We start from the raw sequence: 20,569 nt of genomic DNA, 5'->3' as shown, positions 1-20,569 counted from the left end.
ATGATTTAAGAAAAGGCCAGGAGTTCCCGTTCATGGCTCAGAGGAAACAAATCTGACTAGCATGCACGAGAATCCAGGTTCGATCGCTGGCCTTACTCAGTGGATTAAGGATCCAGCGTTGCTTTGAGCTGTGGTGTAGGTTGCAGACATGGCTCAGATCTGGTGTGGCTGTGGCTGTGGCATAGGCTGGCAGCTGTAGCTCCTGTTTTACCCCTTGCCTGGGAACCTCCAAATGCTGCAGGTGAGGCTCTTAAAAAGACAAAAAAAAAAAAAAATTACAAACTCTGGAGTCAGTCAAAACTGGACTAAAAGTTATATCAAATTCTTTCTATATCAATTCACCCACATTACTTAGCCCTGGAAGCACAAATGCCATCTATGTTGATCCAAACTTGTTAACCAAGACCAATGAGTGATGTACCAAAATCGATTTCTATTCAGGGTGGGGAAACCCACCCTAAGAGAGCAGTGATACATAAATAAAAGCTCTGGCATCTTCCTCGCTGGATATACTGACTTGGAAATGAGATGATTTTTCATTTATTTCAGAAAGTCTTCTTCCATCAGATGGAGTGTGGTCCAAGATGGTTCCCTACGTCCCCTCTAAATCTAAGATCCAGATTTCTGGAGAGTAACTAGGAGATTGATGCAGTTCGGTGATCAAAGCGGAATTCTGAAAAAGAAGATTTTTGGACTTGGATATTGGCTGTATCTAGTGGATTGAGAACAACAGAAATAATATCCAATATTATGGAGCCCTTACCATATGCTGGAGAACTTACCATTTGCTAGGTTGATTATGCATATCTGAATAAATTTTTTGCTTTTTTTTTTTTTAGGGCCACACTTGTGGCATATGGAAGTTCCCAGACTAGAAGTCATATTAGAGCTACAGCTGTCAGCCTATATCACAGCCACAGCCACATCCACAGCAGGTCCTAGCTGCATCTTCAACCTACACCACAGCTCACAGCAACGCCAGATACCTGACCCACTGAGAAAAGCCAGGGATCATGGATCCTAGTCGGGTTCATTTCCACTGAGCCACACTGGGAACTCCCTTAACTAGTTCATTCAGCAATGTATGGAGGACCTACTATGTGCTCTTCTGTGATGTACCCAGAAACTTAACCAGGACCAAGAGAATAGCCATCACCAAGGAAAGAGGAAGACAGTCTCAAAGCAGAAGCTCACAAGGAAGGGCTAGACTATATTTTCCCAGATTACTGACAAAAGCTTGATCAAAGTCTATTCACTTCCATCTCCTCCCCTCTCTTAATATCCTGGGTATCCTCTAGGAAAATTGAAAACACTTGACCCCCCTCCCCTATTTTTCAAGTCAGGCCCTCCTTCCCTTTTTTGTCTTTCTTCATTGCCTTTTGCTGCTTTGGGTCATCCATTTCTGGTTCACCCTCATGAGGACAAATGGATCCCTGTCCCCGTACCTCCCCCTTCCCCATCCTGCCAGAGAGCTCCAGAGTAGAGCTTTGCAAAACTATGGAATGAATTTCCCTGGGGTCATCATGCTTGCATTCAAGTCTTGGCTCTGCCTTTGACAGGTGTGTGACCTTGAGACAGATCTTTAAGCTCTCTGAGCCTCTACTGCAAAATAAGAATGAACAGTGGCTCGCATATTAGTATGATAATTCAGTGTGATTTTGTATTGAGGACTGATGCAGAAATACGTGGAGATTTACTTGCCTGTTTATTGTGGATAAAACTAAGTTGCAGACTATGACTTGAGCTATTATCAGAATCAAGGTTCCTAATGTAATTCCTGAAGAACAGACCTCTCTGTGAAACCACTGACCTCCTCACAATGAGAGGTTAAATGAGAGCATGGAGGAACCAAGAAGGTGTGAGTCTCAAAAACAAGCTCCTCTGCAAAATAAAGTGGGAGGGGCAGATAATGAATATTAACCCCTTACTAAAGTAGGGACCCCACTAAATAAACTTCTTCTCATGGGGAGAAAGGAAAACAGGAGTGAAGAGAAGGGCCGGTGCTACTTGCAAGAGAATGATGCAGAATCTATGTTACAGACCCAAGCAGAAGCTAAAACAGTACCTTCTACATAATAAGGCACTAAGTGAGGAGCCAGGTATAGGATGTTTTTTGAGGCTGGACACAAAGAGAGCTTTGCTGGTGGATGTAGTCCATGGGGAAAAAAGAGAAAAGAAGTTTCCAGGCTCACTATTCAACTAGACCAAGTGAAGTCATAAAATCTATTTAGTCTAGTGCTTGGTATTACACAGGGACAGGGCAGCAAAGGTTTAAGACAAGCCACTTCAATTCATGGATGATGATGGTATTCATACAGATAGAATGTCTGGAGAATGAAGAAAGTTTGTAATAAATATACACACTTTCAGCTTTTCCCGATGGTTTCACCAGTGTCAGTTATTCATGACTGTCCCTCTCAGACGGTTTATGCCTTGCCAGCATGTAAGGGCAACACATCTTAAATTTTCTTATTTACCTAATAGTTTTGCTAGAGAACATTCAGTCAAAAGGCATTATTCAGAGAGCAGAGCATTCAGTGGAGATTCTTTATGCCAGAAGATTCAAGTATTATAACTTCAGATACTGTGTAACATATTATTATTTTAATATCATTATCATGCTGCTGCCTTAAATGAGATTTTGCCACAGCTGGCTTTTTTCATTTGTTGTTTTGGGGTTATAAAAGCATTTAGTACCCTTCCAAGGACAAAAAAAAAAAAAAAAAAATCAATACTCATTGCTAAAAATACTTTGGTGTTATCCCAGCTTGCAGTTCTGCCAGCCTTAAAAGGGAAGGAAAGGACTGTAGAGGTAGGTTTTCAGGCCTTGGCATTTAGGATTTTATTTGATGATTTCCAAATCAATGCACCAGAAATATCTCCTACGTCTCTCTCTCTCTCTCTCAGAAGGATGACTCTCCTGCCCTGTTTTCAGTAGCACAGAACCCATGCTAGAAACTGTCCGATGAGCTTCACTGTGCATTTCTCCATGTCACCCCACTTTCAGATTCTTGCTCACAAGGTGGGGTGCCAGAAAGTTCCATGGAATGGGTATGTGGATATGTTTGTGGGGGGTTGGAGAGGCACGTGGGCACGCAGTGTTCCCAGAAGCTCAATGTCAGAAATTAGGGGAGTCTGGGAGAAATGCCCAGAAGCACAAGAGGAAAAAAAAAAAAAAAAAATCCCTTTCTCAGCCTCCATCCAGGCAGCGAGGAACTTTGCTCCTTGGGATTAGTCCAAAATGCTCTCTAGTTCACGACATTTTCTCAAACTAGAGAACGTCCTTTCTGGTAAATGTGCCTCCAGGATTGCTGATGAGAGAAGCCGGAAGTTGATGGGGGGGTGCTATGACTGCTGATAAGAGAAGCCGGAAGTTGATGGGGGGGGTGCTATGACTGCTGATGAGAGAAGCCGGAAGTTGACGGGGGGTGCTATGACTGCTGATGAGAGAAGCCGGAAGTTGACGGGGGGTGATATCAAATTGAATCTGATGAAGTTAAAAACATTTACTAAGACCGTTTCTGATGTCCAGCCCTTGAGCAGTCTCTGAGGGGAACATAAAAATTCAATGAGACTCTCCTTTCCCTAAACTCAACGAATGCTAATAGTTAGCATCAAAGTATGATCTTGGATGAGTTTGTGGCAGAATTCAAAGCAGACTCTATCATAAGGATTATCTGCCTTGGCTTTTGGAGAAAGTGGCGAGTGTGATGAGACTTTAAGGATGAGTAGGATTGAATAAAGTGAGAACCAAGCAGTAAGGCATGCTAACATTCTCAGGGTCTTCTGGATAACTTTAGCTGTCTACAGGATGGTCTTATGGGGGGGGGGTTCATTAGAGCAGTTTGAGCCAGAATTGAATATCGGTTTAAAAAATGAATTCTGGGAGCTCCTGTCATGGTGTAGCAGAAACAAATCCGACTAGGAGCCATGAGGTTTCAGGTTCGATCCCTGGCCTCGCTCGGTGGGTTAAGAAACCAGCGTTGCTGTGAGCTGTGGTGCAGGTCGGCAGCTGTAGCTCAGATTAAACCCCTAGCCTGGGAACCTCCATATGCTGCGGGTGCAGCCCTAAAAAGCCAAAAATAAAGAGTTCTGAAATCTGCTAAGCCCGGATTTTAAGCATGGGTTTTCTCCTATAAACTTGGATAATTTACTTAACCATTATCAAATTCAGTTTCCTGAAAGAGGTAAGTGATCCATACCACATAAAGTCTACTGAAATAAAATTGGATCATTTATTTATTCAATCAATAGTCTTTATGCCATCATTGTACTGGGCATATAGAATTCAAAAATTCTAGGCACTGAAGTACAAATATAGACAGACAAACATGAATATGTAAAGTTGTCCATCTTGTGGCAAAAAAAATCAATTAATGATAGTTTTTAATTTGATGCTTCAAGCCTTATGGGAGGGAGAGGAACTGAAGAGGGTAGGAACTATGATTAAGGGATATAAATCTATCCTGAGTGAGTAACATAGAGTAGGAGTGGGCAGAGAGCATGAAGGCAGAGAGATCAGCTAAGAAGCTACTGTAACAGACCACAGAGCAAAAGTGTCAGCTAGGGGCAGTGAATAAGAAAAGAACAGAGGAGAAGAGTTCCATATGGCACATGCTCCCTTAGAATTTTTTGCCAACGTATCCAAGAATAGTTCTGCATTCATCCTCTCACTCATCAAGAAAGAACCATCACTAGACTTTCCACTGAGTATATATTAAGGCATCCTGACCTTTATTTACTTCTGAGAACAGCAGTTTTCCCAGGATCCCAGTTGGGAAAGAGGCTTATAAATAAACCATTTCGCTTGTTCACTGAACCAGACTGTCATTCACAATGATATGCTGACTCAGGTGATGCTGAGTGAGTCTGAATGTTAACATGAAGGTCTTTGAGGGGAAAAGAAACAGCATCGCTCTTCTCAAGTCAGAGGAAGCCAAACTGAGGAGGCTGTGGTTTCATCTCATTAAGTGATCTCAAGAGTATTCATCAAATGCCTCGTCGAGAGTTTTATTATCACAAAGGGATCCTCTTCTCTCTAATTGTATATACCTCAGAGCCTAGGAAATTGCTGGTTCCAAAGGTAAATAAACCACTGATCCCCTCCCTCCCTGCAAAGGTAGGACTTCTTGATTTTTAAGTCATGAGCTTACTTGGAGGAAGAAAGCAACAACGGTAGTAACGGCAAAACAATGTTTTTGGAGCTCTTACCATATGCTGGAGCACTTACCATTTGCTAGGTGCACTATGCCCATCTGAATGAATCAATTCAACCAATTATTAAAATTTTCTGTGTACCCCTCTGAGGGGCCCAGAAACTTGACTAGGAATAAATGAATTGTTAGTGTCAAGGAAAGAGCAACACCAGCGTAAAGCAGAAACTCACAAGGAAAAACTAAACAATACTTTCCCAGAAGAATACTCATCAGAACTTGACCAGAGCCTACCATCTGCCATCGCTCCACCTTTCTTGATATCCTAGAAATCCTCCAGGAAAACTGCAAACCCCCTTCCTGTTGTCCAAGTCAAGTCCTCTTTCCCCTGTTTGGCTTCATAATATTTTGTTCCTTCTTGTCAACCATTTCCGGTTCTTTCTCATCATTACCAAGCAATCCATCCCTTTCCCTCTTATCTCCCACTTCTCCACCCTGCCAGGGGCTCAGTAATACAGCTTAGTGAAACCTTAGAATGAGCACTGCCCTAGGGTCATAACATTTGAGTTCAAATCTTGACTCTGACCTTTCTTATCCACATGACCTTCACCAAGATCTTTAATCTCTCTGAGCCTGATCTAGAAAAGGAGTGAATGATGCTCAACAAGCTAGTGTGGTAATTCAATGTGATTTTAGAGATAGATAGATGGAGACATACCTATATATATACACACACACATTAATACAGATACATAAGTATATACATGTATAGATCTATATATATATAGATGTACATATGTAAATATATATGTGCACATATAGTTGATGACATACAAATCACACAACTTGTAGTTATCTTAATTAACTATTTGCCTATTTTTCTTTTTAGGGCCGCATCTGTAGCATATGAAAGTTCCCAGGCTAGGGGTCAAATGGGAGCTGCAGCTGCCAGCCTATTATCACAGCCACCGAAATGCCAGATCTGCATTTGGCATTTGCCAGGGTTCCATCCCTGGCCTATGCTGCAGCTCAAGGCAATGCCACATCCTTAACCTGCTGAGCAAGGCCAGGGATGGAACCCTTATCTTCATGGATACTAGTTGGGTTCTTAACCCACTGAGCCACAACAGGAACTATTATTTGCCTATTTCACATGCTGTTTCTTTACACAAAATTGCAAGCTCCCTTAGGAAAGGAAATTGTTCTGTCTTGCCATTCTTAAGGCCTAGAACAGTTTCTGGAACATGGTAGGTATTCATTAAATATTTTTGTAAAAATAAATGAAGGAATTGTCGATGCCTAATAAATATTTGTTTCTTGCTGAGTTTCAAGCAAACATTGGGGATTTTTTTGCTTCTCTTCCCCAGCTGTGACCTACTGGAAGAAAACTGTATAATCATACTAATTAACTTCATAACAAATTTATAGTTCCCATTCTTAGCTAGGTTCTAAGTATTTCTTGATAATTCTTTAGCATGTGTCTCTCAATGTCCTTTCTTTTTTTCCAAAGCAGCAGGTGATGGTTCCAAAACCATCACCTTTTCCCTTGAATTTTCCAGTTCTCCAGTCTATTCTCCTTTCTATCCATCTACAGGGAAAAATAAGAGCCTCTCTGACTTCACTCAGCCTTTCTGGCCCCTTCTGCCTTGTGATGGTAAATTTTATGTGTGACGTTGACTAGGTTAAGTAATGCCTAGATGGCTGGTAAGACATTATTTCTGGAGATGTCTGTGAATGTGTTTCTGGAAGAGATTTGCATTTGAATCAGCAGACTAAGTCACACTGATGTGGGTGGAGCCCAAAAATGGAGAGAAAGGACAAATTTGCTCTCTGCTTAAACTAGGACTCCATCTTCTCCTGCTCCCAGACATTGGTTCTTCTCGGTCTCAGACCTTTGTGCTGGGACTGAATTATAGCACTAGCTTTCCTGGGTGTCTAGCTTACGGATGGCAGATTGCAAAACTCCTTGTCCTCCATAATTCCATGAGTTAATTCCTCTATATTATTGCTTTGTTTCTCTAGAGAACCCTAATTAATACATGTCTACTTTGAGACCATGCTCCCACTCTTTCCTGCACTCACTTTCTCTTTCCCCTTCAGTCTACATGAAAATGCCCTCCACTAATTCCTGATGGAATTCCTTAAAGGCACTATCTTCTGTTGGCTTCACGTGTGTAAAGGGAAACAAAGGCAGACGATGAAGAAGACAGAATCAGTGGTGGTTTTTTTAAGGATTCACATGAAACTCATAGGTGAGTGAGAAGCAAGACTAAGGATATAAAAAATATTCTTACCTAACAAGGCACATAAATCCTAGGATTGTGAAGAAATAAACACATATCAGATAGAAAGTAGTACTATCTTAGGTTTAAATAGCCCGCTAACATGATATTTGCACACCACTGGACCACATGACAATCCTCTAAAGGTTAAGAATCCGATGTTATCAACCCCGTTTTATAAATGAGGCAACAAGAGGGTCAGAGACCTAAAATGACTTGTCCAAGGTCACAACCTTCATACTTTGACGGTTGCGTCTGGACACCTGATGGTCTTACATGAAACCCCAAGTGCTCCATCAGACTCCTTTGACCTCTGTTGGCCTAAGTCCATGTCACAGACCCACAGACACCAATTTTTCCAGTTTTTTCCCTAGCCCTTTCTTGTATGACCAGACCCCCAAAAGGCTATGATATCAGATACACCTAGTGTAATCACTATACTGTCTCAGGATCCAGGCTTCTGCCCTCTTGGCCTGTCTATAACAATCACAAGCTGTGCATTGTTTAGTAGTTTTCATTGTCTACTTGCCCCTCATCTGTAAAATGGAAATAATGATGTCCTAATACCTATGCTCATCTGGAGATAAAACGAATTCACACTTATAAGGGACTTTGAGTTGCGCCTGGAAAACAGAAAGGATTCTGTGTCTGTAAACTCTTCTCACGTGCCCAAGCAATGCGTGGTGTGTGTTTCCTTCCTTTGTGTTCACTTTGAACAGCAGGTGGTCAGATCCACCTTTATCACCAGTCCGCTAAGCACCCCCTTATTTTTTTCTGGCTCTGTCCTGATGCTTTGCCTGATTGTTGATGTATTTATGCAATCCCTCCGTTCTGCTTTGGCAGATTCTTCCTCACAATTGGCCGTGATCTGATTTGGTCCCCTGATCTCCCTATAAGTCTCCTGTCCTTGCCCTCTGTGTTTATCCAGGGCAGTAGGGCAGGAATGATTTCTAGGTATAGCCCCCAGGACTCCACACCCTAATGCCCAGAACTTGTGAATTACCCTGTAATTGTGTTATTTTGAATGGCACCGTTGGCCTTAAAGAGATGTTATCCAGATGGTTCCAATGTAGTCACGTGAACTTTGAAAAGCCAAGAACCGCCTTCAGCTGGTCGCAGAAGAGGGCGTCAGAAGGGTTCCGAGCATGAGAAGGCACGGATGTGCTTTTGCTTGTCTGAAGAGGGAAGGGGCCACATGAGAAGGACTGTGAGCAGCTTTTAGTAGCTAGCCGTCCCCTGGCTGACAGCCAGCAAGGAAAGGAGGACTTTCATCCTAACACCTTCAAGGAACCGAATTCTGACGACACCTGAACGAGCTTGAAAGCAGGTTCTCCTCCAATCCAGTTCTCTCCTCCAGGTAAGAGTGCAGCAGGCCCATCACTTCCCTGCTTCCTTGTGATGCCCTGAGAAGAGCCCAGCTTAGCCTGCCCGGGACCCCCGACCTGCACAACACAAGGTAATGAATGGGTGTTGCATTAAAATGCTAAGTCTGTGACATTTTACTTTGGCAGTGATAGAAAAAGGATGCTGCCAGCTTCCTCTTCAGGAAAGTATTTCTTCTGTCGGAAGGGACCTCACTCCCAGGTTCTTGCTCTACTACTTGGGAATGCAAAGTCTTGGCTCTGAAGCTGATGCTTCTATTGAGGGCCTGACCATGGGGGCTGGAGGCGAAGGACAAGACAGAATTGTCTGAGACAGACACACTGCTTCATCAAAGCCTCCAGGGAGTGTTTTGGCACCTTGGCGACTTCACTATGACATTTGTAGAAATATTTTGAGTGTGTACTTTGGGTAGATGAGTTAGGAGCACCAGCTGTCTTCAAGTCAGGTGTCTCATATTATCACTCACCTTAGCCTTGGAAAAAACACTGCCTTGACAAGCCTCACTCTTCCTCTCTGTGAAAGGGAAAAGCAACAACCCCAAAGGTAACGGTCTGGCGTGGAAACTACACAAGAACGTTGAAGAGGCACTTCCTTCAACACCTGGCATCTATTAAGTGCTAAGTAAATGGTTATAGTTATTCATGGATTCATTCAATGATGTATTAATCGTCCGGTCTGTGCCAGGCATTGCTAGGCAATATGAGAACACAAATATGAATACGGAACAGCCTCCGCCCTCCAAAATCTCACTGTGTAGCGTGTCCATATGCATCCTTCTCATTTACTCATATATGCACATTTTCATGTGTGCGTCTCGGGGTGTGAGTGTCGTGACCACCACATTCCCCCAAACCACTGAAGTCCTGCATTCAAACCTGAGAGCAAGGTGGGGCGTGGAGACCCCACCATCCATCTTTCTTCTTCTCAGAGCTGTAGGCGGCTGTTTACCCGGAGAACCCTGACAGCATACCTATTAAATCTTCTCAGAGCAGTAGAGCTGGGAGGTCCAGCCAGGGCTTCCCACCCCACCCCACCCCACCCCACCCCCAATTCTGGCACAAAGAGGGATGTTATGTCTCATACATGCTGACAGCCGTGCCACAGGAAAAGGGCTCCCAGTGCCAAATAAGCTGGCCCCGTTCTCCCCTCAGCCCAAGGGAAGCAAAAAGTGATCCGTCAGCTTGATTGTCTGGGAGTCCCAGAGCTGCTCAGAACAGACCCATTAGCTGAAAGGATAAATATTTACTCTGGGCTCATCTGAATAACCCAGAAAAGGGACTCTGTTTTTTATCAGTAATAAAAAACACTCCCACCTAAGCTTGGATGTAGAGGGGGTTTTTCGGTCTTTAAATCTTGCCTGCCTTGAAGCCCTCAGACTTCCTGTGAGAGACTAGATTAGGACTGCCTCCTGGCCTCGGAGCCCGGCCGGGGGTGGGGGAGCGAACGTGAGCACAAATGTTCTGACAGAAGAGCGATGTTTGCTTTTACTAAGCAAAGTATGTGTGGCCTCAGCCTGGCTCCCAGCACACAGGTAACTGAAATATTTGCCCTTGGGAGAGAAGATGCAGAATGTTCTCTTAAAACGCTCCAACGGGTGAAATAAGAGATTTTAGATAAACAGTTCTTGAGGGACCCCATTTCCTGAGCTATGCTTTGATCACATGACAACAGCGCCAGTGAAAACACTTTTGTTATCCTTTCAAGGGAGATGGTCGAGAAAGAACACTTGCCTGGGTCATGGAGGTGAGGTTCTGGTCAGGATGGAAGGAGGGGTCGGGGAGGGGCCTGGGAGGGGCTCAAAGGAGCCGGGATGGGAGCTGTTCCCAGACAAACCCAGAGTGTTTGTCTTTCACATCCTCCAGCCCCACTTTCCCTTTTTACACCCTCCCCCCGCCCCCTGTCTCCTTTCTGGTCACTAGACTGACCTGGCAGAAAGCTCAGACTGAAAGCAAAATAATTGTCCTGAAGCACAGGCCCAACTTGGGGCCTGGAATATAATAGACACTCAGAATGTGCTACATGAATGAAAGGTTCCATCATTTTTCTATCACAGAGATGGTCTTTTACCCCCCTGAGCCTCCATTTCTCTGTGTTCTGGGCATAATAGTGCCACTTCCAGGGCTGAAAAGGCAGATGAGCAGGTATGATGGGTACCTGGCACCGAGGCTGGCGTACTGGAGGCGGCGCCAATACGTGTGAGCACAAGTCTTATCATTAAAGGGGTTTGGAATTTGGCAACTCTGCTGGAACCAGATTACTTGAAAACTGTTCGTCCAAAGGCTTACTCTGGTACATGGGGTAAGGTTTGCAAGAGAGGGTGAAGCAAACCTGGACCAGGTGAACAGAAGCATCCTCCTTTGAGAAGGTTTTCATGTGCTCAGTCGGTGGCCAGCATTTTTGTCATACAGACCACTGCTGTCCTTAGAGTCGAGTCGTAGTAGTTCCACAACATAGATTATGCACCTAGAGTAATAAGTATTCAATTAAAATTTTTTTTTGCTTTTTAGAACTGCATCCGCAGCATATGGAGGTTCCCAGGCTAGGGGTGACTACACCACTTGTTACCACTGAGCCACAACAGGAACTCCTCTATTAAAATTTTAATGAAAGAATAAATGAATGGAGGGAGTTCCTGTTGTGGCGCAGCAGAAAGGAGCCTAACTAGTATCCAGGAGGATGCAGGTTCCATCCCTGGCCTCCCTCAGTGGGTCGGGGATCCAGCGTTGCTGTGACTGTAGTGTAGGCTAGCAGGTGCGGCTCCAACCCCTAGCTCAGGAACTTCCATATGCCTTGGATGCAGCCCTGAAAAGCAAAAAAAGAAGAAAAAGAAGAAGAAATAAATGTAAAGATGTGCTGGTCAATCTCTATAAGCTTCCTCTGGATTCACATTGTACTTTCTAGCCGTCTCATTGATCACATGACTTCCAGGTTGCCAGAGGGTTACTGCCAGCTGCTTTGCCATCCTATGGGAATGTTCATCTATCATGGATGTTAGCAAGACAATTTGCCCTGCTCACAACTGGTGAGGGGTTTAGGGAGGAGGAGAAAGGCCTGTCTCTCTGTCAGCATTGTTGTTGCATAAGGAGGCTCATCTTGCCCACGTCTCCGTGCCTGTCGTGATCTGCCCGCATGTTCCTCCTAAGACCCGAGGGACAGAGATGCCCTTTGCACTTGTGATTCCACTGCAGGACAGCTTTCCCATCTCTCTTCTTCCCACCTCATAATGAAAAATTTTCCCAGAGAGGTAAGTAAATCTGGTTCAGATTCCAAGGAAGACCATATCCTGTCTGAGTCTTGAGTTGTTTGGTTTGGGGGCCTTTGAGTTTTGGTCCTACCACCTATCAAAATGGAGCATGAGTGTATTATACTTACATCATTAATATTATAATATAATATACTTATATCATTAATCTATTGATATATAGACGTATATTCTCATAGTAATATATTTATAGTTAATATTACTATTTTCACTCTTTTCTCACTTCTAAAGACTTACTGAGTGTATTGTTTGTTCACGCATTTTTATAAAAACACTTGGTGGGGGTTCCCGACATTATGGAACTTCTAACTCTAGAATAGGATACAGATAAATAAGTAAACAAATGTGCAACTAAGTTCAGATATATTGGGTGGTACAAGAAAATAAACTGTGACTACTAGAGCTTCCCTTAGGACTATTTTTATTTTATCACTCATTCATCAAACATTTAAGTTCTTACCATGCACAAACATCCCTTTTTTTGTGCTAAAGATGGTGGAGTGAACAAGAATAGAATCCTTGTCCCAGAAGCATATATTTAGCTAGGGAATTGAAAGTTAAATATCAAATTATACAATTAATTAAATGTTTTAAAGGAAAGGTACAGGGGTGCTAAGAAGACAGAAGATGAGGCATTATAATTTAGTCTCAGGCTGTCAAGAAATGCTTCTTGGGGAGTTCCCCTGTGGCTTAGTTAGGGACCCCATGTTGTCACTGGTGTGGCTTGGGTCACTCCTGTGGTGTGAGTTTGATCCCTGGCCTGGGAACTTCCCCATGCCATGGGCTCCTCAGACAAGAAGAAGGAGAAGCAGAAAGGTAAATGCTTCTTGGTAGAGTCATGGCTACCAATGAATTGTGTTTTGCTCTGTACACATCCTTGTGAGCTGTGCCCCCCCCCCTCCTTTTCTCTGTTGACTGTGAGCTTGGCCAGGTGATTAGCTTTGGTCAATGGGATGCAAGCAAACCTGCAGTGCACAGAGGTGTAAAAGCACTCATGCACTGGAGCTTTCCCTCTCTTGACACTGGGAATTCTGCCACCACACGAAAGCCCGGGCAGATCTGCAAAAGATATGAGGCCCAGCCAGCACCTAGCTCCCATGGGCAAGCAAAAGCATGAGGAGAGCTTAAACTATCTAATTACAGTTGAGATGCCAGTGACTGACCCAGATGACACTGGGAAATACCTACCCAGCTAAGCCCAGCCCAAACTGCTGACCACAAGAATCATGAGCAAATTGAACATAAGCTTTGGGGTGGTTTGTTATGTAGAAAAGGCTAAATGACATAGAAATGTAGGAGTTCCTGTCATGGCTCAGCGGTTAACAAACCCGACTAGCATCCATGAGGACACCCAGGTTTGATCCCTGGCTTCGCTCAGTGGGTTAAGGATCCAGCATTGCTGTGAGCTGTGGTGTAGGTCGCAGACTCAGCTGGGATCCACCGTTGCTGTGGCTCTGGTGTAGTCCAGCGGCTGCAGCTCAGATTGGACCCCTAGCCTGGGAACCTCCATATGCTGTGGGTGCGGCAGAAAGAAATAGAAACTTAGAAGTGGGATGTTTTCATAGAAAGATCTAACATATGAGTGAGGAGCTTTGGGACTGGGCAATGGACAGATGATGGAAAGTGGTGAGGAAACTGTTTTCAGAGTCATAAAATGGTGAAAAATAATTTGTAGCGTCTAGAGGAGTGCTAAGGACACTGCTTTTAGGAAGTTGGGAAACAGTTGATTTGTTTTATGTTGCAGTGCCAAACTGTCATCTGAGTTAACTGGAAGAGAATAATATTCCTAATGTGCAGACATGGCAAAAGAAATTACCAGAAAGAATGTTGAAAGCATCAGTTGGCTTCTTTTAGTTCATATAGTAAGATATTGGAAGAGAGAGGTGAGCTAAAGAGAGAATTAGTCACTTTGTAAATAGTTTAGAGGGATGATAATGTAACCAAGGCATTCTGGGTTGGAAAAGAGAGGTATTTTCCCATTTTCAAGTAAAAAAATTGCCTCAGATTAAAGATCAAATCAAGAATGTACCTATACAATTTTGTTACTATATCTAAAACATTTAAAATTCTGGTTAATAGACCTCATCAGATAGATAAAACTGCTTCTAAGAATCCTTCTTTTTTTTTGCTTTTTGCTTTTTAGGGCCACACCTGCAGCATATGGAAGTTCCCAGGCTAGGGGTCGAATTGGAGCAACAGCTGACAGCCACAGCCACTCCGCATCCAAGCTGTCTGCAACCTATAGCACAGTGCCAGATCCTCAACCCACTGAGCAAGACCAGGGATCAAACCCACAACCTCATGTTCACTAGTCAGATTCGTTTCCACTGTGCCACAATGGGAACTCCGCTTCTAAGAATCTTTTTTTTTTTTTTTTTTTTTTTTTTTCCTTGCTGCAAAAAGCTTTACTGTTTGCATTTGGTCCAAGATGTGGGAGAGGGCTCCAGGGTGGTTGAAAACGGTGCCTTGTGGCTGCAGAGAGGGGCTTCCGGCAGAAGCCCAGGCATCAGAGGAACTCCTCAGGGGCTACTGGGATCCAGAAGCTCCTAGTCGTGCCTGCATGTGAGCCTTTCGAAGAGGTACTCGCCCAGCCCAGCCTGGGGACCAGAGAGCTTGCGGAGGTTGGTCAGGTGGTCGCCCATCTTCCTGAGGAGCCTCGCCTCCTCATCCAGGAAGTGGTTCTCCAGGGAGTCACAGAGGTGGGGTCTGCGCGGGCAGCCCCGAGGGCATGCAGATCTAGAAGGGCCTGATTCAGTCCCCTCTCCAAGTGAATGGCAGCTTCCATAGCGTCCTGGGTTTTACCCCACGCATCTTGAGGTGGTTTCGGGCACGTCCTGGAAGACGGCGTGGCCACCGCGCTGGTTTTGCCTTTGCAAGAGATGCTCCTCGCCCTCGCGATTCTCCTCGGCCGATTCTCGGAGTTAAGTGGCTTACGCCCTCCAGAGCCACATCGCCGCGGTTGAAAGAGAAGCCCAGAGAGAGAGGTAGGCGTGGGAGGCCTGCAGATGCATGTTGATCACACGGTTGATGAAGGCCTCCGCCTGGGTGGAATAATTCCGACGAACCCGGGAGCTCATGGTTGATCGGTAATAAGGAGTTAAGTCCAAAAAATGGTGCTGGCTGGTCCCAGAGACTGAAGATAGTTGAGTGGTTGATTCCAAAAGTTGCAACTGGAAAAAAGGTTGGAGGGTAGTCGGAGGCTGGAGCCAGGGGTGTCCATGCGTCTCTTCCTTCCCAACAGTGTTGAAGCAAGAGACAGATCCAGTGGACTGCGGTGCGCACTGCCTCCGCTTCTAAGAATCTTAACGGCATCTGCCTGTTGAGGCATAATCCCGAAATAGCCCTAACAAGTCTTAGTGCAAGAAGGAAGTATGCTTGTGGATTTTGTCTGATAGAGTGGATACAGTGCTATGCATAGCAAACCCAAAAAGGTTTTAAGAAAGTTGCGCAATCTAAGATTAAAGGAAAAGGGACCTTCCTCGGAACTCCTTTTTTTTTTTTTTTTTTTTAATGTGTTGGGAAAAAAAGCTGTGTTTTTTGTTTGTTTTGAGGTAAGAGATGCTATTTCAGGGGATAGAGATAAGAATATTGTTGGTAGAACAAATCACATAGGAAAATAGTAGTCTAAGGAGCCAGTCCTAATATGCACAACCAGAATAGGGGAGCCTGACAACATGCACCTGGTTGAACTTTATAATTTCTGTAAACCAGCAGCTATTCTTTTTGCCTCCTGTTCATTCCTTTCTTGCGTGATTGTATCACAGTGTGTTTCTATCTCACCATTGTGCTTAGTTATTTGGGGGTAGATAACTTGTCTTTTTAGTTCTCATGCCTCTGCATCAATAAGGATCATAGCCAAGGAACTGCTCTCAAGAAGCTTCATCTGTAGCTAGACTCAATGCAGATTACAAGGTCAGAGACTTTGACCTTGAAATAAAATACCATGATTGAATGCTATTTGGGGACTCTTGTTAGGGAGTTAATATTTTTGCAAGTTAAAAAGACATAGATCATTGGGGCCAGAAGGAAAACTGTGATAATCCCCCCACCCCTTTTTAATTATTTTCTAAATTTTATTGAGGTATAGTTAACTTACAAGGTTGTGATTTCTGCTGTATAGCAAAGTGACCTAGTCACATACATACACATATCCATTCTCAGATTCTTTTCCCACATAGATTATCACAGAATACTGGGTAGAGTCCTCTTGTGCTGTTCAGCAGGTCCCTGTTAGCCAATCATTCCATATAATCCTCCCCCCTCTTTTTTTTTTTTTACCATGACTCTCTGCACACATGCCCTTGGGTAATCCCCTCCCACGTTGACTTTGGGCTTGGTCATGTGACTTGTTTTCACTGACGGAACACCAGAAGATGTGATGTAAGCAGTCCCTTTGTGCACTGAAACTTGCTCTTTCTCACTGCCAGGGAACTGCATACATGTGAAGAAGCTCAGGTTAGCCTGCTGGAGACATGTAACCCAGCTGAAATCTGTATATGCCAGGCAGGTGAATCTTAAACTATCTATCCTCAGGTGATGATGTGGTAGCTGACACTGCATCAGTGATCCTAGGGACCATGCCAACAGTGTTTATCCACAGTGTCATGAGAGTAAAATAGGGTTTTAAGCCACTAGATTTTGAGGCAGCTTGTTACTCAGCAAAGCTGTATACAGCTTTTTTTTAAATCACTATAGATTTATTTAGTTTTTCTGTTTTTTATTTTTCAGCTGAGATATTCACATAAATAAAAATGCATTGATGTTAAGGGTATAGGGTAATTTTGATTGGTATGAAAAGATGTTTATATTGAAATAGGAAGTCTCCTTGGAGATCAGTTAGACAAGGTAGAGGAGAAGCAATCTTCTAGGTGGAGACGATGGCATAGATGAAGACTAGTCACGTGACAAGTTTGAATCACATGAAGAAGCCTGTCAGAGTGGCTAAAACTATAAGAATGAGAATAGTATGAAATCAGTTTGGTGAGGCAAGAGGTAGACACATTGCATGTGCTTCTGTATTCTGCCACGACACTGCTATATACTGAAACACCTCAAAATTCAGTGGCTTTAAGCAACTATGACCCATCATGCCTCTGCTATCAAATTTAGGATCACCTGCTCTAACTGGGCTCCACAGGGCAGCTCTGTTTCAGGATGATGGTTAATCCGGGCTTGGCTCATCACTGTGGTATGGATGCAGGTCTTTCCCACATGTGTTCTTGCCTAGGCCCAGGCTTAGAGGCAAGAACTAACAGAAAACTCTTCATGGTGACAGCAGAGGTGCAAGATAGAAACCTAACCATGCCCGCACATGTCTGTTTATATCTCATTTGTAAATATCCCAGTGGCCAAGGCAAGTCATATGGATGAACCCAAAGCACCAGCAGGAAGTACATTTCAATTACTGAAATTTACAGGGAAATGCTTTGGGCCAAAGTGAGTCACACTGTTCACAACAGCACTATTTATAGTAGACAAAAGGTGGAAACAATCCAAATGCCCATGAACTGGTGAATGAATTTTCAAAATGCATGTCTGTATAATGGAATATTTTTTAACAATAAAAAGAAGGCAGTACTGATACATGCTACAATATGGAAGAACATCAAAGACATTGTTCAAAGTGGAAGAATCCAGGCACAAAGGACTGCATATGGTATGGGTACATTTATATGAAATTTCTTGAAAAGGCAGATCTCTGGAAACCTGTAACAGTGGTTACTGGTGGCCAAAGGTGAGAGTGAAATGTGCTGCACAGGGACAAAAGGTTGATGGAAGTGTTCTCATACTGAATTTAGGTGATGACTACACAACTGCATTGATTTACTGAAAATCATTGAACTGCTCACTTTCAGGGAATTTTGTTATATGCAAATCATATTTCAATACTGGTATTAAAATGTGTAACTCACGGAAGGAAAGACATCTTGACATTGTGCTTGTAACAATGAAACATTTCCCAAAGCACTATTAAATGATTACTTGATAGAATGTAGAAACATCATCAAAACTCTAGCTGACTACTGTCTTTTTAACCAATTGCTGAGGTTGAATTTTCTCCTCCAAATATCATGCCAAATTTTAGTCATTTCCCTTAGTTATTCAACTTTGGCTGTAAATAATAAACATTTTTTTTTATTTTGTCCTTTGAGCTACTGCATTTTAAGTTAGTGCATGTGGTTTTTAAAAATTGGCATACATAAAAGCAGCTGCAATTAATGAAGCAGGCTCTACTTACTGATTTTTCATATAATATGTACAGCAGAAACATGCTCTTATAAACAGGTCAGGAACTGTAAAATGTTCACTAATTGCTGGAATTTGTTATTCTGTTTGGAATAAAAATGGATTTAACAATCTGAATAGCTATTTAAGGAGTAATAGAAGCAGGAAGAAGGGACCTCTATTATTAGCTAATCTAGCAATTATCCCCAAATCGGAGCTTATGTTCTACATGAATATCAACTGAGTTGGTTGAGAAGGTGCAACTGGAGAGGTACAGCTGCCTACTCTCATGCAAAATCCCTTTAGTTAGGAGAATGCACTAACATTATGAGATGTAGAATGAACTTAATTCTCTAAGTGGAAAATACCTAGTTCTATCACAGGCCAACAGCAATTTTTCATACTTCCTTTTGGGGCACACAGAGAATGTACCCACTATGACATCATCTCATTTACAAAGTCTTCCAAATTATTGTTTACAAGCATTTATACTGAAACCAGGTGAATGTGCCTGCGATCCTAGTCAAGCCTGAGCTTAAGACATGGTTTCCTCTACATTCTCTTTCTATTAAGAGGCTTGAAAGGGAATTACAACTAAGAATGTACACATGAATAATTGAATGCCTCAGTTGACAAAACATCTCACAGGCATTGCCTCTAAGTTAATATTTATCCAACAAGTAGTTATCAAGAACTTTGATGAACCCTGTTCATTCTGCTAGGTGCTCTGCTCATATGATCTCATTCAAACTGCCTTTGAAGAAATCCTCGTTCAAGTCCTTTTGCAGTTCCTATACTCATTAGGTTCTCAGGTTTGTGAAATCTCTATCATTATAGTGCCCATGCAAGGGTTCAGGGACTTCTAGCGCTCATTTATTTATTTATTTATTGGCTGAAGCATAGTTGATTTCAAATGTTAGTTTCTGGTGTACAACATGGTGGTCTGATACTTTTATACATTATAGACTCCATTTAGAGTTACTATAAATTTGGGCTATATGCTCTGTGCTTTATGTTACATACTTGTATGTTATTTTATACCCAGTACTTGTACCTCTCAGTTCCCCTTCCTCTATTTTGCCCCTCCCCAACCTCTCTGTCCACTGGTAACCATTAATTTATTCTCTGTATCTAAGTCTGTTTCTGTTTTCTTATATTCATTCATTTAATTATTTAGATTCCATATGTAAGTGAAGACATACAGTGTTTGTCTTTCCCTGTCTGACTTACCAAGTACAATATTCTCCAGGTCCATTCATATTGTTGCAAATGGCAAAACTCCATTCTTTTTTTGACTATATTTTGTGTGTGTAGGTAGGTAACCATATTCCATTGTGTATCTGTATCACATCTTCTTAATCCATTCATCTGTTGATGGACATTTGGTTGTTTCCATGTCTTAGCTATTGTGAATAGGGCCACAATGAACATAAGGGTGCTTGTATCTTTCTTTGAGGTTTTGATTTGTACTTCTTGGATGATGAGTGACGTTGAGCATCTTTTCGTGTGTCTGTTGGCCATGTGTATGTTTTCTTCGGGAAAAAAATGTCTATTTTTGAATTGGATTTGTTTATTTGATACTGAGTTTTATGAGCCATTTATATATTTTTTTGATATTAACTCCTCATCAGACATATAATTTGCAAATGTCTTCTCCCATTCAGTAGAATGATTATTCATTTTGCAGATGGTTTTCTTCACTATGCAAAACATATAAAGTCCCATTTGTTTATTTTGCTTTTGTTTTCCATGCATGAATAGATTTTTAAAAATACATTGCTAAGACTAATCAAAGAATGTACTGCCTGTATTTTTTTCTAGGAGTTTTATGGTTTCCAGTCTTACTTTTATCTTTAATTCATATTGAGTTCATTTTTGTACATAGTATGAGAAAATGTCTTAACTTCAATCTTTTATATGTAGCTGTCCAGTTTTCTTAACATCACTTATTGAAGAGAATGTCTTTTCCACTTCGTGTATATTCCTGTCTCCTTTGTTGTACATTAATTGCCCATAAATAAGTGTGTGGGTTTATTTCTGGGATTTCTATTTCATTTCATTGATCCATGTCCATTTTTGTGTCAGTACCATACTATTTTGATAACTTTAGCTTTTTAGTGTAGTCTGAAGTCAGGGACCATGATACCTCCAGCTTCATTATTTTTCTTCAAGATTTCTTTGGCAATTCGGAATCTTTTGTGGTTCCATACAAATTTTAGGATTATTTGTTCTAGTTCTGTGAAAAATGTCATGGATATTGTGAT

The 20,569-nt window shown here is 42.4% G+C and overlaps 1 protein-coding gene and 1 pseudogene across 1 annotated transcript in view; one reads left to right on the top strand and one right to left on the bottom strand.

Annotated features, from left to right (window-relative positions):
• The window catches only part of LOC110260221 (uncharacterized), a 169,916-nt gene extending 167,539 nt beyond the window's left edge, over nt 1-2,377 (top strand). The window contains exon 3 of the mRNA XM_085021032.1: nt 550-2,377. Within this exon, the coding sequence (XP_084877158.1) occupies nt 550-635 (86 nt within the window). The 3' untranslated portion in view covers nt 636-2,377. The remainder of the gene's footprint in view (nt 1-549) is intronic.
• A 12,249-nt stretch (nt 2,378-14,626) lies between these two features.
• Nucleotides 14,627-15,157, bottom strand: LOC100153870 (ferritin light chain pseudogene; annotated as a pseudogene).
• Nucleotides 15,158-20,569: the final 5,412 nt, after the last annotated feature.

Source organism: Sus scrofa, chromosome 4, assembly GCF_054392235.1.
Source record: "Sus scrofa isolate SSC_HxYL_T2T_F1_AM1 chromosome 4, Sscrofa_HxYL_maternal_Yorkshire_Landrace_v2.0, whole genome shotgun sequence".
NCBI classification, from domain to species: Eukaryota; Metazoa; Chordata; class Mammalia; order Artiodactyla; family Suidae; genus Sus; species Sus scrofa.
This window is presented reverse-complemented; position numbering and strand designations above follow the sequence as displayed.